The sequence below is a fragment of the Zootermopsis nevadensis genome, unplaced genomic scaffold (genome assembly GCF_977971745.1).
Source record: "Zootermopsis nevadensis isolate Lab colony 2312 unplaced genomic scaffold, Znev_1.0 Znev_ptg000006l, whole genome shotgun sequence".
Lineage (NCBI taxonomy): Eukaryota > Metazoa > Arthropoda > Insecta > Blattodea > Termopsidae > Zootermopsis > Zootermopsis nevadensis.
Window position 1 is genome coordinate 1,629,595 of NW_028259138.1, and position 26,168 is coordinate 1,655,762.

Below are 26,168 nucleotides of genomic sequence, written 5' to 3' on the forward strand. Positions count from 1 at the left end.
TTGCACCACTACTAAACTGATGATAATCAACTAACAACGAATTTTTAGTTTTAAACTGTGTGAGCATTCTACCATAACATTTTAAAGCTAACATCCGAAACGTCACTGAGGTAAACACACAATGGAGATCTATCGACTCTGGGGCCCTCCGAGCGTCGTAACCGATGGTCACCGGGCCTGAACCGAGAAGCTGACTACTCGTTCGATCTAGTTCCGAGATTATGAATCCATGGAGCGTTGCATCCACTCCCCTACACGACTTCATAGCGTGGTGATTAGAAACGGGAACAACCCTACCTTTAGCCTACCTTAATTCTAAATTACACATGACCACCCATAGATCTATTTACGCTTTCCCCAAGATGAAAATTTTATCATATTTGTAAAAAAGGCACTCATTTATACGAAATCCATTGTTTCCCTGCGAGATAAGTAAATCTCCCGAAATAACACGTTTAATCACATAGTCTCTGGTATTAGTTATTCATTCAGATTAACAATCACGTAATCACCAGACCGATAATTTCAGTTCGTGTGTGGATCCCGAAAACTCACCACGGTCGTCTCAGAAGCCACTCGCTTGTGTACAGATATAAATTAGACGGGCAGATAGACAGACAGACAGACACATAACTGAATGGGTAGAGAGACTATATGAATTTCAAAGATCCTGATTAATCAGGACATGGAAGAAATCATTGCAAAAATACAGGCAATGAGCAAGTCATACAGACCTAATTATTGCACAGGGAGTCTTACAACTACATGCAGGATATAATTTTTAAACTACTACTATGTATATTTGCAAAGTCGTCATTATATTACGTGAGCGAGCCTCCTGAATTAAATTAATTTCTTTATAATCTGTTTCATAAGACCGATTAATTGTAACATTCTCCTGCCGTCCACGCCCCTCTCCATCTCAAGCGGTTTTCTTGTCATGGCATTTAAAATACAAAGTCTGTTTTGAGCATGTTTCTTCCTACACGAAAGCTAAATGCCCTTCCATTCTTATCATTTATGCTTTATGCTTTAGCTTCCTAGCAATTGCTGAGAATAACTTGCGAAGTCTCTCGTTATGCAACTTCGTCCATTTTCATGTTGCACCATGTCTCATAAGCCCAAATATGTACATCACTTTGTTTACAATTACCCCAGCTGTTCTCTGAGGAACAGAACGAGTTTAAAAACATTTGTGGAGCAAATGGGTAGACACATTAATTTAAAACCTATGGATACTTTGGTAAACTGACGGGCTTCCGACTGGTAGACCGAAGTTTGATGCCCAGCAGGGATTTTTTTTCACTAAGTGTAGATCCTTTACAGCTTCCTGTACATTGGTACCGGAAGCTCTTTCTCAGGGTTAAGACAATCGAAGCATAAAGCTTACCACTCACCTAATGGCGATCTTAACAGAGCTACTTCTACAACTTCACAGGGTAGTGTTTGGCGCAGGGGCACACTTATCTCTTTGATAATGCCGAGTGACTAAACAAATAAGCCTTGTGGAAAACATCACAACGCGAATTTCCTCTGCGGTCGTCAGGTTTTCTTTAATTTATTTCAGTGGCCTCTTCCCATTACAGAGAATAACAGTGAATGTTGCGAAATCTGTTAAATCGCCGAAGTTGGAAAAGGCGGTGGGATCAGAGCGGAGAATGTTCAATGGAATATTTTAGAAGCGAGATCTTTTCATTCGGTTCTGGCGTCCACAAAAATAAAACACTCTAACGTTCGATTAATTTAATACAGAGGAAGAAAGGTAATGAACTGAGAAGACTGAAAACAATGTAATGATAAGAATATTTGGACGCCATGAGAAAATCAGAGACGAAGAGATTAAGTTAAATAATGAGAAGCTTCATAATCTGTATACTTTATCTAATATTATGAGGATGACTAAATCGAGACGAAAGCTCAAGAGGAATGCTTACATATTTTTAATCATAAACCTTTAAGGGAATAGATCACTTGCGGAACCTGGGAGTATATGTAAGAATATTAAAATTTATCACTGAAAAACAGATTATGAATCAGCGAAATAAATTAAACTGGCTCAGCATTTAGTCCACTGGTGGGTTCTCATAAAGGCGGCAACGAGCCGTTGGGTTCCACGAAAGCGGGGAATTCGTCAGACAACTCAGCAGCTATCAACTTTTAAAGAAATACCCTGCACCGTGCAGGGATGAATGTGATTTGGTGAAAATTCTGCAAGTGATGTGCTAAAGGGGCTGCTGAGAAAACGATAATGGCCTATTTGAAAGTACTATTAACGCATTTTCTGACGGATGGAGGGAAACAACGAGACACTGATAAACTAATCAAATTTCTACACACTGTTCAATCATGCAGATTTAGTTTGCAGAATGTCTTTAAAACTGTATGAACGCAAATGTCTTATCTGAAAAGAAACCTGATTTGATTCCTCCTTCTTTATGAAACCACTGTGAGATGCCTTCGAAAAGTCTTTTCGTCTTTCCGTAAGTAACAGCATTCAAATTACAGGTTTTATTACAATTGAAGAACGTAATTTAGACCCAGGGCTACATTAAATTTTATGGAGCTGCATTTAACTTCTAGGTTAAAATAAACTATCATGTACCCGTTTTTCGATTCCTCTGACCAATTTTGATGGAATATGATACAGAAATAGATATATAATAAACAAGCATTCCTTACTGGTCAACCAAGTGTTGAACATTTCATTTAATTAGAAACTTTTCCTTTATATTCTATTGCAGTCCTTGAATTCCATTTTACATGTTCACATTATAATGTCGGTCGGATCAAAGAAACTCTCCAATAAAGGTCGATTTCCACTTAATCCAAGATTCGTTTCAGGTTTTACTGTACAACGTTTCTAGCAGAAAGATTTTCTTTCTTTCTCTTATCACATAACCGTCAGCTGAAGGACAGAATTATAATCGATTAACCAATAAATGTAAAATAAATTACGCAAGGGTTTAGAAAATTTTACAAGCTCCAATGAAGTATACAGTCTCTGAAAAACCATGTTTTATCAGTATGATGAAAGAACGTACCCTTATTACGCGATGTTTTATATGAACGTGTAACTTGGATCTCTAACTGTAAGAGAATAACACGACTGACAGTGTTTGAGAAATAAGACTGGTAGTGACAGAAGATTCATAATTTGCATTCTTCGCCTCATAATGTTACGTTCGTTACAACAAAAAGAGTCGATAGCTTGTATACGGAAAGCAAGACATTCTTAAAAATAATTTGAAAATCTCGCGAGAAGAGGCGGCTTTGGAAATACACAAACGTAGATGAGAGAATACCAATGGTCAATTGTCATTTGGGGGGGAGGGGTCATGATGTTGTGTGGACTCGTAGGCAGATACCAACATTTCGGAGAAATATACTATCACCATGTCCAGCCCGGAATAACATTGACATCTTCACCGAAGTGAGAACTTCAAATATCACACACTACGGGCTGTCATCGTTAAGTTTTCTACAAATTTACACTAAGTCACAGTATTTACTTTTTCACTACAAAATTCAAAATCCTACACTGTTACTCAAATGTTGCTCCCACTTCAGAATCGTATACTGCTGGTTATACATAATTAAAAGTATCAAAATGGGATGATCTCTGATTTTAATGACGAATTTAAAGAAGCAGCCTACAACCAGTGACTTAGAGACTGATATACCCTATTTCGTATATTGGAATAACCTAAACAAAATGAATTTCAGTTGGCATTTATCGCGTAGTTTCCCAGAATCACAGTACTAAATACCATCGAAATATCCGTCAGTAGTTTCGAAAATAAAACCTAATGTAGGATTGACATGACCTATCCATTATGCGTTCCGTTCTTGCACTTCCATTAAAATGCTAATATTATTAGTAACAAGTGCATTTAAATATTTTTCATAGACAATGTGTGTCAAATTACTTTGAGATTTCAGTTTCCACGGCGGGAATTATGAAGATGGCTGTCTTCTGGGTTGTTGCGCCGAGAAGTCTGGTGAAAATCTACCGACGTTTCAGAGATGCTTACTGCCTGTATCTCGCCCTGATGATGGAGGCAGCAAGCAGTTCGAAAACGTCAGTAAACGTCTACCAGACTACACGGTGCAACAACCCAGAAGACAGCCATCTTACATTTGTTTAGCTTTATATTAGTTTGGTTGTCTTTTAGAGACAGACATTCATAAGGTCCACAGTACAAGTGCTTGGCAATTTTCTACAGCAAACTCCACTTGGCGTTACACAGCCTTGTGACAGCTTTGCCACTAATAGAGGAGCCAAGGCTGTCTATTACTTTCATCTGTGGCTCAGACTGTCTCTACCCTGCTTTCTCAGACAAGTGCGCTGTGCATGGTGCCTGCAGATGACACGGCCTTCTGTCTGCACCACTACCAATTGAAAACAACAAAACATTCCTTGAAATGGTAAACGCATTTTTCTACAGAACTTGCTAAACACTGACGACTTTCAAGAACGTTCAATTAACATAATTTCGCGTCACATGAATATTTTTATCATGCACACAATGGATTTTCCCAACAAGGAAACCCCGACCTGCTGAACTTGAGCCATCAACCGCTACCAGGGAGTACATCGTCGCCTATCGAATAGCACCAAGTCGTTTTCTTCTCTCTTTCTTATGTTTCTAGTTCTTACGCGGTATTTGTATAAATTCCAGAAAGCGAACGCGTAATAAAACTACAACATCTGTCCGTCCGCCCGGATATTTCATATTCGAGACTGATAGAAGATTTTCGATTTGGTTTGGTATTTGCATTTCAACCAAACACTGGAAAGTTTTAATTTTGTTATCTGTCCAGTATAACACCTACGTCACACGACGACCAAATAGAAACTTATTGGATTTATAAAAAAGTGTATTTAATTAAAATCTGTAACCTGTTATTGAAAGATTCTTTTTCAAAACTGAAATTGAAGAATTAATAAAAAATCATAAAATAACAAGACATGAAGAACGCCGCGCATCAAAAATATGACATAATCTCACATATCTGCGTAAAACAGGAACAGAACGTACGATGACCAACATTCGGAATAACATTTCGATGGTTTTTATTTGGACAGAGCGATATAGTTACTAGTATAACAAAAGATGGTGGTCCAGGGTTTTTCGCGGTATTTCTCAGTCAATCCAGGCTAACACGAGTACATTACCATAAATCAGGACAAGATCGGTTATTTCCATGTCCACTTCAATACATTAAACAATCTATCGCTCGGCGCTGTAGACTGATATGAGCTACAGACAGCATCGCTAAATGAACAAAATAAGTGTGAGATGGAATTTGAACTTGTGATTCAGTCGCTTCGAAGAAGTAACAAGTACTGACGTATTTGTAGGGTCTAGGTGTGTATTATGGACCGCATTACCTTGAGCTGAAGAGCCCTTCAATGCAGCAGCGTCGGCGGAAAGTTACACGTCAGATACAAAGATATAAAGAAAGAAAATGCTCAAAGAGACACATTTCACCTAAGTGCAGATTTCGTTTGTTTCAGCATAGCTGAATTTAAGCGTGGGTAACATGGCGTCAGGCCGTGGTGACGGACAATTTTCGACTCGGCAAGCACTAACCCTGGATTCGCATGTTTTCTAACTCCGAGTCACCAGTCCCATGAACATAGCTGAACATAAAACAATGGCTGATCGTTCATGCTTACCGCGTCAGCCCGTCTGGTTTAGTGATAATTCATGCACTCGAACACAGCATAACCCATCAGGTGATGTGCGTCGTTAACCCGATCAAGTCAGCAAGGTGCTCTTAGCAAACTAAAGGTACAATTTGGCTGCACGCGACAGAGACAAGCGATCGAAGCAGGCGACAGAGTTACGAGACCGAGACTGGTCGCTTCCTGTCTGCTCTCTGTACAATCGTATGAAGTACAATTACGAGCGCGAGACAAAGACAGGCGACAGAGACAAAGAACAGGAGACCGCTCTCGGACCAGTAGTATCTCGCGACGGGCTCAGGCAGCACGTGTATTGTTGAGTAAAATAATGGCAGAAATTAAATTTACTGGTGACCAAGATGAGCAATTGGTAGAATTAGTAGCAGAAAACCGACCACTGACCACCGACAGAAAGATCCTTCTTCACGTCTGGATTTGAATATTGAACTCATAGGTTTTCTTTGTTTCTTTCGCAACAAATAACACAGCAACACATCTTCTTCTTCGAGTAACCTTTTTAGAACCATTTTTGTACTCATTTTTCACAGAATATGTCCACGTATGTCTCAACAAAACAAAGAAAACAAACACTTTGCCGCATGTCTCGGTCGTCACCTCAGAAGTGTGTGGCGACAAGCTGCGATGTGTCCGTCTCCTGTCTCTGTCGCCTGCCTCGGTCGCTTGTCTCTGTCGCGTGCAGCCAAATTGTACCTTAACGTGACCGATTCGAATGTGGCGGCCGAGTTTTGGATGCTTCCGCGCATCTACTGCCACGTGACCTCGTGAGCCAATCAGCTTAAGAGAGTCGGTGTGTAAAGCATATAGCTACTTCGAGCGTTAAGCGGAAGCCATTTGTGTGTGTGTGTGTGTGTGTATTTAGTAAAAGCGTAAGCATTAATTAGCTGGCTAACTTGACAAATAAGCAAACAGGTAGCCTCCCTCTGGTGCCAATGTTCAGAATGGGTGGATTTTATTCCCATGTCCACATAGGATTTTATGGTGTGGTGAACGGTCACCACAGTGGCGTCTTTGTAATCCCTAGGAGAGAGGCATTCAACAATTTTCTCCACAAAGAGTCGTCAAACTCTGAGCAAGTTTTCCTATGTTGTTACACGTATTGCTTCAGTCTTTATTTGGTGTTTTCTCAGAGAAGTTCGTTGACCAGACGTCTGTCTGTCCATCAAAATGCTCCACATGTACGGCAAGACTGCCCCGTCTTGGTGGTTTTATACCACTGGAAACAGACACGCGCGCCATCTACATCTCCGCTGTAGTTTTGCTTCTTTCCAAAAATGTGGTATAACCTGTGATGCAGTCGTATACATTTTACCACATCAGGATAATTTATAATGTTACTTTACGGAGCTATTTTGATTGCATGTATTGTACGGCGTTAAAAATGACGGGCAGATGATCGTTAATGGTAAATAAGTAAGGATTTGGAAGGCGACGGTCGTCGGTGAGTATAAACATACCAGCATTTGTACGTAAATCTTGACAGAGTATTAGGTTATGAAATGGAGCCGTTTTAATTTTCAGATTAAATACCTTTAAATGTGATAGGATTATCACGAATGGTGAGTACGTAAGGTTTTAAACTGAGGACGATTTGGCGTACATCGACGTATGTTAGGTTACTGCTACGGTATTCAGCTGGAAAGATTCAGGAAAACTATCAAAATCCTCAAAATAATCGGAAACTCGACACACATTCAAATCGGATACCTCCCGAACATAAGTCTATGGTTCCAAGTTGCAACCGCTATACTAACCTGCTATTCAGTATATAACAGAATACCTTCTCTGGACCGAGGAACGTGAACGCGTAGAATCTCTCACTTCCCTAAATTTTAGTCAATAATTATTCAAAGAGTTAAGCATGAACAGGAGAATAAATTATTTTCACTTGTATTTAATTGAATATATACCATATCAAATCTATGATATATAAAATTAGTAGGTTTTGTTCAGAACCATATCTTACAGCATTCGACAAATATTTTTACAAGAAGTTTTTAACAAAGTTTAAAAATTTATATGTGGTTTTAACCCATGTGTATTACAACATTCTGATGTGGACCAAAATAAAATTCAGTATAGATCCTACACATAGCATTTAATGTACATGGTTAAGTAAATTGGGAATAAATACATGAGGCCAGGCATGTAATCGGACTCCTTCAGTCGTTAGAGATGATAAATCCAAGATGAATTCTTTTATTGTTTTATTTGTTTAAAGAAAAACTGGACAGAATTTACTTCAAATTACCACCCAAACACAACAACGTCATAATTTCCACAACTTATCACTGAAACTAGAACTTTCGTACACTCGCTCATTCTACCGGATTACTCCAATGCATAGATACTAACATTATTTCGTGATTTAACCACATATTAATTAATATTCATATTGCTTATTCAATTCAGAGTGGGGCACATCCCCTGTATATTTTAGCGTTGCTTAACATGCCTATTTATAAACTACTGATTAACTCACGCAAAGTTTTCTTGAGAGTTGGCACTAGGTCTGATTGGCCGTGTCAAGGTCGCGCGAGCAGGTGTTGTACTGACTATTAAGAAAACATCAGTTGAGTGTATCATAATTAATGACCTCATTTTCCTTTCTAACAGTGAATTGCTTTGTTAAACCTGCTTGTGCTAGTGCGTCACTGCACGCAGTGCGATGAGCAGTGGCCGAAGGATCGGAGATGAGCAAATGTTTTCAACCAGACTCATACATAAAGCTTTTTCCGTTCTGACCCTCCTCCTAGTTCGGCCCTCAAGTGGCTGCCAAGATAACCTGTTCGTAAAGCTTCCAGGAAGAAGTCTTGTAACACCACAAAAATGCTGGCGGGTTATTTTCTGGAAACATTAATTTTAATATCGTGAATATGACGTAACCAAGAATGAATTGTAATTAAAATAATCTGAAGATCAGGTTATATAAACCAATAATTTTTCCGCTTGGCTTGTATGGTTGTGAAACATAGTCTCTTACTTTGAAGGAAGAATGTAGCTTACAATTGTTTAAGAACAGAGTGCTCAGGAGAATATTTGGATCTAGTAGCGATGAAATAAGTGGGGAATTTAGATATTGCATTAGGAGGAGCTGCGTGAATTGCACGGGTCACCTACCATAGTGAGGATAGAAAAATCTAGGAGGATCCAATGGGTTGGACATGTAGCATGCATTGGGGAGGCAATGGGTGCATGCAGGATTTTGGTAGGGAATCCATCTGGAAAACGACCACTGGAAAGACCAAGAAGGAGATGGGAGGATTTCATCAAGATGGATCTTAGGGAGGTGGGCCGTGAGGATGGCAAATGGATGGAGTTGGCTCAGGGTCGTGGCCGGTGGGGGGCTCTGGTGTTGTCGGTGTTGGACCTGCGGGTTCTACTACCAGGGAGTTAGTTTAATATTTTAATGCAGGGTTGTAATTGACGCTGAAAAAAAATTTCCGTTGCTTGTCTATGCTGGACAAGGGAAGATGGGCCCAACACGGCCTCAGGTTATGACATACTTTTTTGCTCATTTTGCGTCAAAATGGCCAAAATTGTGGTTAAAATCTGTTTCAGAAATGTTCATAATTACACCAAGTTCAATAAAGATGTATCAAAAGTAACTTCACTCACCATACTGTTGAAAAGTGTTATTTTTCATGATTATTACAAATGAAGTATCCGATATTTTATTCATCCCTTCGACATCCTAGAAGAATAGCCAAATAATATTGTGTAATATGTTTCGTTACCTAGTGATTATCAGCTGCTCACTATTCATAAATGTCCGATTCAACACATTACCTTTCTATTATACTTTTATGTACTGCTATTTAGCTTCACCTATTCGTCAGTTACAATGTCATGTAGGCCTTTACATCATCATTCATCAATAAGTTACTCTAAATTAGCCTATAAATAGTGTTTTTCTAACTGAAAGCCATTAGATAAAATATTTACCAGAGCCGGAGTGTTCATGCTAACCACGTTAGAAGTGTTCCTCCCGCTAACACTTTGAAAAACAAAAAACAAAAAGTTTTACGTTCGTGGTTCAGTAATATTGCATGATCAGAAAGACAGCAGAATCGATCAGACAAAATGCATCGTTAGTCAGCGAGCGTGTGCTGTGTTCGGCGTATGGAATACCACTAAACCACGAAAGTAAGTCAAAATACTTTTCATTTTCAGTTATTTTAAAAGTGTCAGCCCGAATAACATAGTTAAAATGCACGCTCCACCCCTGAAAGTTACCTGATTATGTCTAAATACTAGTAGTTCTATCAGTGTATTTATAACCATTACGTGACCATTTAGGTTTCCCGTTAGGCAAGTGTTTTGAACAGGAATCCTAGAAACGAATACTTCATTGCTATTCTAAGAAGGCCCGAACTGTTACAAAATTAAAGTGCTGCTTAGACGAATACAACACCCATTAAAGACAGTTGAATTGTTTCCAAATTTAGAAAGTTCACAAACGTGAGTATACTTATTCTATGGCGTTTAAAATAAATTAGTGATCCATTTCAAATATCAGATGTTTCTGCACTGAAATCACACATGAGCTCAAGTGGAACAAGAAAAACTCCAATTTCTATTTTGTAAAATACATCATATCGAGAAAATGTTTCATAATGCCATCTATCTTTTATGTGTCTGCAGCTTCTGATAATAAGTGTACAATTTAAGTTTGATATAAAGTAGAGGCAATACTAGCCCGGTCAGAGGTCTAGTCTACACGTGTTTTTCATCTTAAAAATATCGACATTATTTGATATTTTCGGACCACGCTAAATTTTTCGGGTGGAATTAATTTTGGTTTCTGACGACCCGACATAATCTCCCTATTCAACACGAACTTAAAATAATTCGTTATTTATATCCCACCAACTGGTACTCACAACAAAGGTTACTTCTCGTTTCCTTGTATCTCAGATTCACACAAGAGCGCGAGTGTTGCGGGGGGGGGGGGGGGGGGGGGGGGGGGGGGGGCTCGATTTTTTACAATGTTGTGTTCTGTAACTACTTTTGGTCTCAAGTTAGGAGCTTCATCTCTGACCGGCCTTTGATCCACTGTATGGTTGAAGTTAAAGTCATATAGTTTACTTATCATTGCTTCTACACGAAAACCCTGCCACCTAACCGTGGGAATATTTACTACTTTCATGTAGTTCTATTCTTAGATTAGATTTCAGTGGTCAAGGAGACCAAAGTGCCCTTTCGGGAGGCATGCCAAGATTATAGAACTACATTCAAACGCAAGCGAGTACATTGACTGGCGTCACATGATTGCGATTATGATGTAATGCATTAGACGTGACCTCCTCTCCCCGAGCGCTATACACACCTTACCACGGAATAAACAGTGTTGTCAGATTGCAATGAAGTGTCGCTGTACTCGATTCACGAGATAGGACAGACACGATAGGATTTGAATCACAGTGACGGCCACTTTTCTCGTTTAATCTGTGGCTGCAAAACAGTCAGAGACCAGTTTGGTAGCGAATTTCAAATGGCCAAAATGGAAGTGGGAAATACCTGTTTACAGCAGTCCTAGAACGTGTCTAGAACAGGCCTGGGAAAACTACGTTCCAGTGGCCTTAAGCAACCCACAAAGAAATCGATCATAGTTAAATATTTAAACCAATTCCTATGATAATCGTATGTTGCTTCAACAATCAATAACTCTTCATATTCATGGGCTTCGTATAACTTTCATTGTAAACTACAAGAATTTGATTCGTTTCAAGGGCAGGTCCTTTTTGCGAGTCCCTTCAGATAGTAACCACGAAGGTATAGACACGTGTGGGGCTTGGCGTGACGCACAGAGCATGGTGGGCTACAGGTAAAGCCACTCTCAAAACATCGAGCAGTAACCACGTGTAAACACACGACACATCTGGTCGCATGTTACAAACCCCTTACAGCAAGATGGAACTTGGTTCAACACTCCTAGCACCAGATCCATCGACTGGACGTGATATCAAGTCAATTCAATTCAGTTCACATTCCCACATCCTATTTCCTAAGCTAATTATTCCAACCCACTCATGGTCATCCAAGTCGCCACTTTCCAGAAACATTCGTCACCGAAATTGCAGTCGAGTCCAGCCACAATACATTCCTTAATCGGACTTCACTAACAAGATTAGCGGATAAAAATGTCACAGCCGAGTCGTTAGAACGCCTGCTTCGTATTCGGGAGGTCCCGGGTTTCAAAATCTCGGCCCGGAGACCGCCTATCCAGACTGGCTTTCGTGAATTTCCTCAGTCTCTCCAGGCAAATTTTGCAATAGTAACAACTGCTTCCTTCCACACCCTTTTCCTTGCCATTGCTTATTCACCATTTTGTCATTATAAGCTAAAATAAATAAACACTATCATCAGCAAATCACACAGACAGTCAGTAGGTTAAAATAAGCAGGGTAATGGTGGAAATAATTAGCCTATGTACATGAAAATCGTAATATTAGGCTTTCAACGGGGCTGAGAAAAATCACGCTACTGGCTGTAAATATTGCAAGGAAAGGCAGCGGTTGCAGGTATCGTTGTCTGAATGCATATATCATCAAGCTGATAACAGCGCGGATCCTGCTGATTAAATCTCATTTGTCCACTGTATTTGATACACCGGGTTCTTCACTGTCACATTTGTTTGTCACAGATAACCAGGCATGGTACAGCCTCCAACATAAAATCTCTCTCTACTTCAGTTTTTGCCTAAATAAAATGTGGTTCAGTATATATTCCTAATTTGTTATAATTTCAAAGACGAATTTTCATTATCTCAGTTTGCCTATATCCAATATTATATCGACCGTATCGATTGGGTGCGTAGCTTCGTATTAGAAAAGTCTCCGGTTCAAATCTTGACCATGAGAAAAGCTATCCTGGCTGTTTCTTGTTTCTGTTGTCTTATATTCTTCAATAAAATTTCGGGATAGTATTCCTACAGAAACTGTGGTTATGACTGCTTCCATCCAAATTCCATCCCAACTTATTATTCACCAATTTCCTATAATTTGATGCCATATAATCTAAGAAGTTTACGGAGGCGTTTTAAACCACAAATACTAATAATATGCCAGTATTAGAGTGTTATTTGCACAAATATAATTCTGAGATATAGGCAGCTGTGATTGGTTGCCTATAATAGCACTGTTTTAATTAGAGCTTCTATAGGGTAGAATTAACTATGAAAATAGGCATGAATGGTGTGAAAGGATTAATAAAATGGTAACCGTAGACTTTTTCAAGGTAGGCTACTACTATTCCGTCATTCGCCTGGAGGGGCTGAGGAAAATACGACAAACCTCAAGATACTGTTAGTGCTACACCAACCTGCTCAGTATGGGGAAAAGATAACACAAGTGGAAAATTTTAAAAGGATTTTTTCTAAAAGTTTTTGCACCTTCATTGTTTAATATTCCTTGTCATTAACCAATAACGTTCTTTGCCTATTTTATACATGATAAAGGGAATATACTTCCCGTGAGTGTTGATTTCGAAAGGCAAATCCATTTTATTTTATTACTTTCAGTGATACTACTTCCAATCCATTCATAATTTACTGAAGGCATAACATACAGTGCTTTACTGAAGTAAACTAAATCCTAGTTTTTCGGTAACAGAAGCCGAATTATTTTGAAAATTTGAAACATTTTGATCCTATCTTTTCTTTGCTTTCCACAGCTCAGAATTTCCAGTCATTGTCGAAAACCGGCAAACTTTCAGATTAAAATGTTTACTCGAAACACAGCAAACAGTTCACACATGTTTATAGTTCTGATATAAATGAAGATATGGTAGGATGCCTGTGAATGATAAAACATGAAGGATATGACAGTAAACGATGGTAGCCTATATTCCTTATCGAAATAAAGAAAAGGATTTATGCCGCAATAAATAAACATCGACAAAGCGAAGAATTCAGAACTGCAAGGAATACATTCGGAGAACATGCCTACTACAGATTAAAGTAGGTCTGCATAATCCCGCTTCACACAGACTTTAATGAAAGACGCCTTTCAAATAGCTAAAGACAGTAGGATGATTGCGAATAAAGAAACTGAAATGGTGTGCAAGTTTCCGTGACAGAAACTCGAAGGGACTGGGAAAAATTACAAAAGTCAGAATTGCCAATGTCCGGCCAAGATTCGAAACCGGGACCTCCCGAAATTGAAGCAGGAGATATGTTAACTCAAAGGCGATGTTTAACTTCTAACACACGTTTCAAAAGTAACCGGAGATATGATATTCTATTTAAATATTATGACATAATGTTTATAATTCTGTAGCGAACATGCTTCGGTCGAAGTAGACAATCTTCAGGCTATTTACAAACATACAAATACAGAATGTATGAAACAGATTTTTTTATAATTAATTGTTATAGTAATGTAACACTTTCTCACGAATATGTAAAATATGGATGGAGGTCATTTGATTAAAATATATAAATGAAAAATTGTTAGATTTAACTTACACAGTATTTTCAGATGTACATAAAACATGTGCGTCATTATTTAAAACTACGTTTAAAAATTCCAATTCAAGATATTTCATATTGTAACACTAAAAATACAGTCGAAGCAGCAGCATAAGAATGAGCATATATTTTATTTTTATGTATTTATAACCGTTTACAATTTCTTTTACGGAAGTGCTATGCATTATACAGTGTACAATTTAAAACGCAGAAGAAAACGAAAACACCAGTTTACAAAAACGAAATCAGAAGCAAGAGGCACGTCCACCCCCGTGTAACAGACTATCCCTACTTGCCCCGTAACACTCGACTCAGAGTCACCCTGCTGCTTGGCCGCTGCTCGCCACAGCTGCGCAGTAGCTGTGCAGGTGCAAACTTGGTGTATTCACGAGCACGACTTGTATTCGGTCGAAATAGTTTCCTGCTGTTCGTAAAAAATTTAGCAACGCATATCCTGACAATGAAGTACCGATTAAGACAACAGTACACTGATAACAAAATTTAGGAGCGCAAAAAGTGTTTCTATGTGAAAAGTACTTATCGAAAGACAAAACAGCTGAAATTACGACTAATCGATTTCCAACAGTGCATCAAATGCAACAACAGGATGCGGATGCAAACATTCGGTACTGCTATTAGTTTCGTCGTTTTCTGCATAACAGTAAGGGTTGCGCATTAAATAAAACCCTCTGCACATATCTTCCTTCAGTAACCAATAATATTAAGTTATGTATGCTCAGATGTTTAACATGTCTCTAACGGAGTTAGGTGACATCTTTGTCCACAGAAGCTTCGGTCCAGTAGTGTCAAATTTCTGGCACACCGAAGTTATCCCCGTATATCCATGTGCCTGATTTTACCTAACAACTTTTGAACCAAATTACCACTTTTTACTAAACTTAACACGCACATTGTACGTTTGAAGGTCACTCCACTTCTGTTGGCCTACATTTTATTCCCAAAATTTCTTGAGAAGCTTATAATGGATCATGTAGTCAATAAATTTCATTTAATGCCGATATTTTAATGAAACATTAGATATATGTTATTTGAAATAGATCATAAGAATGCCTACAAATTTTATGTAAACGTTTCCATACAAATACAAAAATTTCAACGTTGCTAAACTTTGAGTTCATATCTGGAAAATGTAAAGTTGTTTGTATTTACTTAACGTAAATATGAAGAGCATTGGATCACTAAATTGTGCAACTACTGATTTATAGTTCCTGATAATATTTAAGAATTCTGTCCGCATATCAAAGAAAACAGAGCACTCCTCTATTACAAAAATCAACTCGTTAAAGTTGTTTAAGAAGACAATACCTACTTGCACTGCGAATCATATAAAGCACATGGGTTAAATACAAAACGCAGATTTACTGATTATAAAAGAGCGTGGAGATTTTCAGTTCGTAGTTGTTACTGGACTTTTAAGGGGCTAATGGAACATTTGACTTCTTAACTTACGTACTTCGAGTGGAACGAAGCGTTAAGTATACATTTGCATTACTTGGTTTCATATACAATTTCTGATATACTTATCTGAAGGCAACTGTGTCTGTGACGTAACGTGCGCGCACCTACCTACGAGAGTGATAAGGTACGTGGAAACTTACAGGCCGAAACATGCATGTGAATTGGGACATTCTTTACAGCTTTAGCACCCAACAACACTCGCCGATTGATATGGTGTCAACACATATGTTTCATGCCAGTCATGGTTTATACAGGCTAAGCTCCGAATGTTCGCAAATTTGTTTTACCCTATTTAACAACGCTGTTTAAACCATAAAGGTCACATACCACTGACTGATCATAAACAGAAAGTAACGATTTGGAACTGTAGATTCGTGGCCTATTCTAGAGTAGTCACAAAGTTCTGTTATCATCCTACTGAGGCAGGGATGGAAGTCACATAGCTTTAGACGCGACAGTTGGAAAAATGGCGGAGGTTAGAACCCCGTGGTCTCACAGTAGACGCCCACGGAATTAACATTATACAAACCTGTTAAGGTGGCGACTGACTTGTAACATTTACTCGTAATGTAACATTCGCGGCGAGCATGTTACATTACACCACAACTGGTGAGGCGCATCGAATGCTCGTTTTGAACGCTCGGCTCGACTGTGCTCATGTGTGCTCCATTCATTTCATTCAATATGTCGGACGTGGAGGTTGTGTTATCTTTGTTTCATTTAATACGCTACTCTTATCTAAAGAACTCGTGAATGCTCGTTACGACGCCGCTCGACTGACTGACTGACTTGTAATGTAACACTCAAAGGGATTCGCGAAAAAACCGACAACACGATGGAGCGCCCGCGAGCGTGAGCAGCTCGCATCGAGCGGCTCCGTTCGCTGTCTTCACTTGTGTAATGCTCGATTTGTAACACGTTACATTACAGGCAAATGTTACAAGTCAGTCGCCACCTTTAGATCCCAACGCGAACATGCACTCTCCTTGGTATGATTTCTACGTAAATATGGCTGTTTATGTGAAAGAGAAGTGAACAGGCAGACAGAGAAATTCAAAACAGCATTCCGAAAAGACTATGACGTACATGGGAGGATAGTATTAAAATGAATAGTAGACATGAACATTCCTTATAAGCGAGATTTTTCAAGGAAACGTGTTGAGAAAATAAGGTTCATTCAATTTATAAAGATATCGAAAGCTTCTCTCCGTCTCCATAGATCTGGACATACGAGGTGCGATCGGAAAGTTTCAAGACTGTGTCAATAGAGGGCGAACCGGATGTAGTACAAGCTTCTGCCGCTAGGGGGTGCGGCCTACATTCATAGTGAATCAGTGTGCCAGCCGGCATCATCGAATTAGCATTTGTTTCTTAGTTACGGGCGTTTTGGTAGTGCATTACACCGACCCTCCTGCGATTTCGGAATGGCGTGTGCATCAAATTTTGCCAAAGACTCGCCAAAACGGCTACGGAAACCTATGAAATGCTAAATCAAGCATTTGGGGAGTCCGCAATGGGTCGTGCACAAACTTTTGTGTGGCATTCACGTTTTAAAAATGGCCAAACCTCTGTCGATGATGACGAGCGTTCTGGGCGACCATCTTCGAGCACAATGCCCGTAAATGTTACGAAGATTCGGCAGACCATTCACGAAGATCGACGTCGTACCATCAACGACTTGTGCGACATTGTTGGGATAGGCTATGGGACCTGTCAGCTGATTCTAAAGGAAGAACTCCACATGCGACGCATCCTGTCTGAGGACCAGAAGCAGAATCGACTTCTCGTTTGTCAGGAGCTCAAAGATCTTGCCGGATCGCCGGATTTAGCTCCGTGTGACTTCTTCCTCTTCCCAAAGATGAAAATTCAGCTGAAGGGAAGGAGATTTGAGACGATAGAAGAGATTCAGGCAGAATCGCAGATGGTGCTTGACAGGCTGACAAAGAAAGATTTCTAGGGATGCTTCCAGGCTTGGCAGCGGCGCTGGGATCGTTGTGTTCACTCCCAGGGGAACTACTTCGAGGGTGATGGGATGAATTTAATACCTGAGATAAGTGTACGGGTTTTATAGGCGCAGTCTGGAAACTTTCCGATCGCACCTCGTATAGTTCCAGAACTATCATTATACCCTGCCGAAAATGACATGTGAGGGTACTATTTTATTTATTTATTGTTTATTTTCTGTAACTCACACTATGTGGCGTCGAATAATGAATTGGAAAGGAAGCGTTCGTGGCCTTATTTAAGGTATTATCCCGGAATTTGTCTGGAAGGACTGTTGAAAACCACGAAAGCTCTCAGTGGGGGATAACGGGTCTCCGGGTAGAGATTTGAACCCGGGACCTCCCGAATATGAAGAAGGAGACAACGACCTTCGGCGTGAAATTAACTGTACAGACGAACAGAATGAGAAATGGATGGATGTGGCTCAATGGAGTGACCAATGGCGACATTGCACTACATGTGTTGACTGAAATTCCATGTTCTTCTGCTTCTACTTATACTACTACCACCATTATTAGTAGTATTACCTGAGAGTGAATGAGTTAACACTGTAACGGTAAGAGACGAAGACACGTGAAATGGAACAGAAAAATATAACACATAAAAGAAAATTTGCACTAATTCTAATGTGTCAACATAGTTTACGAAAAGTTCGTCCAGCAGGAACCCTATCAAGAACTAGAATGTTGAACCCAATCAGAAAATTGAACACTGCTGATGCTGAAGCCCTCAGATGAACAGGATCCTGAGTCAGTTCCATCGTCCTCCTATCCTCATAACAAATTTCTCTAAATTAAATGTTAATATTACACTCGTACTATCGTTTTCTTCCTGGTTAGTCGCTTTTAGGTTGTTTATTTTATCAAGATTCAGCACACATTTTCTTGCTTCTAGTAGCTGAAGTGCATGTCCACAGCTCGTACAAAGAGGAGAAAAATCTTAGACACGAGGAGAACGAGAATGAGATGGAGACGGAAGAGCTGGAGTAAGTTATAAGAAGATAAAGTTGAAAAAAGATAAAGGGAGAAATGAGAGAATATGGAGAAAACGATGAATACGACTGTTATAATAATGCACAGCCCAGATGGATTAAATACGATAAGCATTTCCTCAGTTTGCGACGAAACGGTCCTGACCGCAATCTTGGGATGTCAGTTAAAATTGCTGATAATTTAATTATCATGCGATAGCGAAGTTATCCACGCACATCAGGGTTACCTATTCACCCATTTCCACATCGCTACTAACAAGACAAATGTGACTGACAATGCTATTTTGACCAAGTCAGTGATTTCAAGAAAGCTTGGTGATCTTTAGGGTTCCGCAAGCAATGGCGGTCTTTAATATGAACCCAAGCTCTTCATGGGTTTTCTTAGTCTCCCTAGAAGAATGCCGAAATAACAGCTGAAACCGTTCTGTTGAAAGTATGGCGAAGTTGTCACTGTACATAAATACCACGCCATGAAGGAGGAAAGAATGTTTAGCGAATTTTAACCTCGGCACCAGACCGGTTAATGGCCAGTTTTTGATCAGACTGCCGATGTATCCATCCTTTTCAGTGTGTTTCGTGCGGCTTTGCTAAAAGTTTCTGGGTTAATATAGACAATTGTCTGTTCAGTACTGTTTCAGTTCCCCATCTCGTGAATTATTCGAGAAAACGCCTTCCTTCGAGAAATTCTCGCAGAAAGACGTCTGGCAGGGTAAATGAAGTCTGGAGACAGCGGCGGTCGTAATTTCAGCTCTTCTGTCGCATTTGTCACAGATAATCCATTTTCTTGGGGCAATCTGATCCTAGATTTCTGCGGAAATCGCGCTAGTGATTCTTCAAAGTTGCGGAAAACGTCGCGTGTGAACACTGAGCGACGCCGATCATGTTTCCTGTCGCAATTGTTACTTGCCGATGTATCGTCTCATTCGGTACTTCCTTGTCAGGATACTTATCTTAGTGCTCGAAACTTCATGAACAGCAAAAGACGACAGCAATGCAAAGTAACGTTGAAAAATGAACACACATTCTCCTCGTGAATAAATTATGTTCACACCTACACAGATTTTGCGCAAGTGGATTGAGTAGCGGCCTAACAGCCCGAGTGACCTTGATTCGAATGTCATGGCAAAGGATGGGAGAATCTATCACACGGACGTTGACCTTCTGGTTTCATTTGTACCTAAATCTAGTGCGTAATCGTTTATAAAGTTGGGTTTTAAATGGTATATTCTTTATGCACGTGCGTGTCAGTGCGCTTTTTACAGAACTGATCCGGTTGTCAGACTTCGTATTCACGTGTTATGAAGAATACTTAACAAACAGCAGACTTACCTGCTGGATGGCGGTTTCGAGGGGCACGCCGTTCTTGATGAGGTCTTCAGTAAGAGCGCTCTCGGTCAGCACCTGCTCCGACAGAATGTTCTCGTTGACATCAGCCACTCTGGGCTTCACCAGACACTGTTGTAGCCCCACCACCTGCAAAACGACACATGTTTCTCAGTTCTCTTAGTCATATTTACCGCCTTTTTCAACCCACTGTTTCATTTTTGTCTTCAGACAAGCCTTATTTGGGCTTCCCGTGAGCGTACGTAATTTCCGTGTTATTTACACTAAATAAAGGAAATCACAGGTGGATATAAGATGTGGTTCTATACAGCTCTCTCGTGGCGTCTTTCACGAGAACTACAAATATCAAAATATAGGCCCATGTTTAGCAACAAATAAGTAACAAAAGACAGATAAAAACTGATTAGGGTAAAACAAGTCTCAACCAATATTCACGTAACGCGCATGCATCAAAATAACTTCGTATCTCAAAATACATATTTAATAATAAATAAATCACTAAAAGGAAATGAAAAGTGGCTGGGGCACGAAAGACCTCAAATAGTTTGTCCTGATTGAAGTAAAAATTGGGAATTTAAAAATATGTGCGTAGTAATATATGGATTATTGAAATAGGTAAAAATGACTGGGGTAACAGAAACCCCGTGTGGATTTTACATAAAAATAAAGGAAGAAGTGTCGAACAGATAAAAAAGGAAAGTCTTCCTCACGCTTAATAGCATAAAGTAAAGACTCATTTCAAAGTCGATCAACAGAGATCACCATACTGCGTATAGCTCCAATTACCTTCCACTGCACTTCGTTTACACTACAGTAAAAAAACTTCCAAATAAATGTTTTTAACACTAACATTTAAAATACATGTAAGAACCGAAAGTAATGTAGTACTGAAAGCAGCGGTCTGGCCTTTTAAGAGTGAAACAAAGCATTCATTAGAAGCAATGAGTGAAAATTTATGCAAGTAAAAGGCAGTACAGCATTTTAAAATTTAAAGTGTTACATTTTTTAGCAAATTATAATTGTTCTAACAAGTAAGTTTATTTTAACTTGACATTCTGGAAGATTTAAACGTTTTCGTGTTCTTAAAATATAAATATTTTTAAAATATTAATGTTTATACACATGTCAGTATGTATGTACTTTAACCAAAAGTGACACACTACATGAATACTGATTACGGTCTGACAGGAGCCGAAACGCTTTTGTCTGTATAATACGGCAACTAATATCATTAAAAGTCGTTGGTACATATATAAAAAGAATATTTGGTTGATTTTCATTTCGGCATTATATTGATTATAAAGGGCCGATAAGGAACAACGTGACAAAATATTCTGTAGATCAGTAATGTCAAATTACAACAAAATCCGTTCGGAGATTACGTGGATTGCATGAATTGTAAATAATTCATGATAATCCAACTACAACATCGTTATAAGTGCAAAAATACACGCTGTTCGTGGCAACAGAGAAGAGTCCCTATACTAAAACAAATTCAGCCTCTTATCAGCCAGTTATGCGGGCGTCAAGACCGAACATCTGCACCTTGAAAGGTTGCTGTACTGGGCGAGGGTATGTGTACCGTTAGATTTAACATTCGCGCACGTTAACCATTTTGTTAAGCCTGGTCCTATGACATCATCAGTGGTTCTCAAGTCGGCGAATACAAAGATCACTGACTTGTGGGACGTTGCGCAGTGTCACCGTTATGTTGGGAGCAGCAAGTACCTCTGAAACGTCGGCAAACTTCCACCAGAATACACGACACAACATCCAGAATAAACTGAGGTCGTTGGCCGCGGTAGCAATTCGAAAAGGGTGTGCTAAGCCATATAAAACCAAGAGAGATTTTAGATTCTCGTGGTGATAAATATGCTCATGGCTGTCTTTCGGGATGTTGAATCATTCATCAAGTAGTAGGTTCCTCTGAAATGTCGATCAAAATCTACCAGACTGTATGACTCCATTTTACATTTTCGCAGCGTATTCCACAAGATATATGCCGATACTATCTTTCCAGATTGGTCTCTCATGTCCTCTCTCTCTCCTTCAGGTCGTCCAATTAAAGTCCTGTGTGCATCTTTCATCTTTCTCCTGCGGTTAAAAGCTACATCTCATCTCATTCGATTTGGCCACCTTAATTAATATTCAGTGAAGAGTACAAATTATTAATCTTCTCATTACACAATTCCAACTTAACTTTGCTTACTCTTCTTCAGACTTAAAAAATTCCTCAGCTACCGGTTTTTAAACACCCTCATCTGTGACCTTCCCTTAATTTGAGTGACCAAGTTTCACATTATTCTAAACGCAGCAATAGGCAATATTATTATATTTTCTTTTATGTTAATGTTTACATTCCAAAGAAACTGGAAGAAAAAGTAGTCACCATTCCCCGAATCTACTCTGAATTCCTTCATTTGTTATTGTCATTCTCAAATATTTGAACTTCCGAAGGATTTTATACTGTCTTTACATAATTATTTTATATTGAATTATACTAACAAAATATTAACACGCACTTAAGTATTTTTTTTAATGAAAAGGTAACCTCCTTAATAATGTCTACTGGAGATGCTGTATTATATTTATGGTACTTACATTTTCTCCCCCCCTCCCCCAAATAACATCAGCATAGACCAGAAACCGTAGTGACCCATTCCAGTTCCTCCCAATTTTATTTAATATTCGCAAAGGCTTAATCTGGAGTTGAAAAGCAATTGCGACAAGGCATCTCTTTTCTCAGACAACTGTGGACAAGAAGTCTTGTAGACAAATAAAATCCTCCATGTATAGAGAACTCAATTCTTCCTGAGAAGCCAGTAGTCAGCCAGTCAACAACGCAACTGCGTCAAAAGAACTCATATGTTACGGTTAATTAATCTCGCTACATATTTTAAAAAACTTAGATGTTTTTCCGTTGGTGTCAGAGACGAGACATCGTTTTACTAAATCCACAGGCCTAATAGGTTAACACTGTATAGAATACATTAAGGAAATAATACAACACATGCGTGTGAACTCAAATGCTTCCAAAGGTATAAAAGGAGTCCTAGAAGACATCCCGAAACGACGAACAATCTGGACAGAAGGTATGCTGACACAGTTTCGAACCAGAGTACTTCCAAAATACGATACAAGGGTACTGACCACTTGACAAAGACGTTTGATGGTTGCAGTTTTAATGCACAAGCTTTCCTGCTTTTAATAATGCGGCAATGAAACAAGAGAACATTCGAGCGAAATAAAATATGCCTATTGAATCACCTGCATTTACGTAAAGTAATTTAAAATAAAGATGACTAGACTTGGCGGTATAATCATTGTACCTGTTTTGTTACCGTAAATCTGTTACGTTTTGGTACAGATATATTATCCAGTGACGAAGTAATATTTATCAATGGTGCATATATTTATTTGACAACCTGTTGCATATCCTAACAGCAAGGAAAAGCACTGTCATCCTAACATCTGTGATGTCCGAAGGTCATGAGGAAAATCACATAAGCGAAGGTTAAACATCGTTCTTTGCACAAAGTCCATAAAAGGAATTATAGTGTGTTTCAGAAACTTAAAAAAAGGATTTTGATAAAATCTGCTATTTGGGATCTACACAAAAAACCGTAGAATGAATTTAATTTTGGTTCGTAATGGTCAAATATACGCCATACAATAAATCATAAGAGGCACACCGTAAAATATTATGCATGACATAGACTAAATTACAATCTGGCAGAAATCCACATTTATTATTTTAAACATTCTTCGATACAGAAGAATGCAACGAAATATAATGACAAATTCTAGCTGTAAGTAATATGAATAAAGATTGCAGTAGTGAATTCACATAACGTAAGAAACCTATTAACGACCACTTCTGTCTTGTCCTTGAAGAAATTACATAATTTTTATTAAAATGCTAATTAGTTATTACAAACTGTTGCCGACTGGTTATTGAAAATTAATGTGAGTCTGTACATTTTATATTACGTTGTAGGAATGGTGATACCATGCAGCAACGGATAGACAAATAATGAAGATCGCTGAAGTAAAATTCAGTTTATTGAAAGATGTCCAAAACAAAATTTATATCAGCGAAAACGCAGTTTAACAATTAAAAAAATAATTTAAAATATCCACCTACTTAATGTGGATTAGCAATAAATAGCCATAAAGACCAACGAGATACATAAAATGGCAAAAACACATTTATAAAATATATGTACTCAAATTTAGGTAAATAATTCCACATTTATAAAGTCTTCTCTGGCTATCAGCCGACGTTTCGAGATGGTCCTCGAAACGTCGGCGATTGATCACCAACTAACACGGCTGATAACCCGAGAAGACTTTATTAATGAAAGCCGCCGTGAAAGCTTCACATCATATAGTTCCACATTTGTCGTGTGTTCGCACAAACTTTTTCCACACACGATTCCCAGTGAGTCCCTCTCACAGTGCGTTACTTCGGTCAACAATTACCACGTTCAGAACAGGAACTTTCACTATGCCGGACGTGCTATGGCGGAAAAACTGTCTTTACGATTCTAAAAATCTCGTTTGTTACAATTACGGAGACGAAAGTTCATTTCGTCTTTGGCCTCCTGCACAGGAAAATTTCGCCTCAAAACAGAGCGGATTACAGACTACGAATCTCACTTCGTTATGATTAATGAAAACAATTATGAAATAAGTACCGATTCACTGAAAAATATCCATCGTGTCAAGTCCCAAAAGACGACCGAATTCTGGAATGTTGAAACGTCAGCAAACTTCTACCAGACTATGCGACGTAACACACCAGACGACAGAAATTGCCATGAATAGGCCTATATATTTAATGTAGCTCAACCAAGAAAATATATTATGTGTCTGACAGATCCACTGCCTCGGAATTCTAAGGCGCAACAAGCCAGAAGTCCTGCTCCGTAAAACCAGAACAACGCAGACTTAATTTACTTTAATGCGAAAAAAATTGCATTTATTAGTCGTGGAACCGGAAACATGACAACTAGCACCACCAGTTATAATACCTTACAGGCACATAATAACGAACATAGAAATACAATGCCATTTCTTGAAAAAACCTACTACGTTTATATAACGATTCTACGTTCAGCACGTAAAATGAAGTCTTCGCGTGATCGAGTAGAGACGTCAGCACATTTGTATAAGAAAATGTGGAAATATACATTTAATAGAAATCAGAACAGCCATAGTCATTCTATCGGTTGATCCCTACAGATTATTTACTTAACCATGTCAATAAATATAAGTTTATTCTCATAGTTATCACAGAACAATGGGTTAATTTATCGACCGGTCCTTCTAACATACTCCATGATGCAATGTCTTCTTTAGGATCTAGGCGATTTGGAAATTTCGGCCTATTAATGAACACGCGGGTTCATTGCAGAGTTCACAACAGCCCGCCACTTGACACTTCCTGGGCCAAATGACTCTAGACCAGTGGTATTCAACCTTTTTTTGTTTGCTTACCCCCAGATATAATTTCTCTTCAACTTTGTACCCCCAAAGTTGTTGGTGTATAATTCAAGTTATACATAGTATATAATCTACATCTAAAGTAAATTAAATAAATTACATTATTGATTATTCAGTGTTTATCATAAAATAATACTTTTTTTTAACTTTCACGTACCCCCTAAGATGTCTTCGCGTACCCCAGGTTGAATACCACTGCTCTAGACCACACTTTCAAACCATATTTCCTTGAGATGTATATCATTACCAATCTTCCATTTACATCTAGGTCCACAAGTGGTTTAATCCTTTAACGTTTCTCGACAACTCTCCGTGAACGCTATACGTCCAGCCCATGATTTAATTAATCATCCATCAAATGCGTAAGCTATACAACGAGTAATCCTGTATACAGCCTGGAATAACTTCATGCTAACCTCACCCTATAAGCGTCGTCCTCTCATCATAAATTATACCGACAACCGAATCTTGGCGCTAATGAGTGGATAATGCTAAGTCTCATTAAAAATTATCGTCACGGCGGCATAACCATTACCTGATTCAAGAAACCGAATCATGGTGGTACAGGTTTAATCAATATGTCTGGTTAAGAAGATGTTTTGCGGACAGTCCACTATGAAAAAATAACTAAACTCAATGAATGATTGATAGACTGTGTGGAGGAGAAT

General features: G+C 38.8%; 1 protein-coding gene and 1 long non-coding RNA gene across 9 annotated transcripts in view; one reads left to right on the forward strand and one right to left on the reverse strand.

The window, feature by feature from the left end:
- The window catches only part of fus (epithelial splicing regulatory protein fusilli), a 186,956-nt gene that overhangs the window by 120,904 nt on the left and 39,884 nt on the right, over positions 1 to 26,168 (reverse strand). For all 6 annotated transcript variants that reach the window (XR_015533764.1, XM_022060424.2, XM_022060416.2 and 3 more), the window contains exon 2: positions 19,981 to 20,124. Coding sequence is in view for 5 of the 6 variants with exons in the window: in XM_022060424.2 (XP_021916116.1) it covers positions 19,981 to 20,124 (144 nt within the window). In the remaining variant the exon portion in view is untranslated. The remainder of the gene's footprint in view (positions 1 to 19,980; positions 20,125 to 26,168) is intronic.
- The window catches only part of LOC110828100 (uncharacterized), a 156,879-nt gene that overhangs the window by 41,977 nt on the left and 88,734 nt on the right, over positions 1 to 26,168 (forward strand). The window lies entirely within an intron of this gene.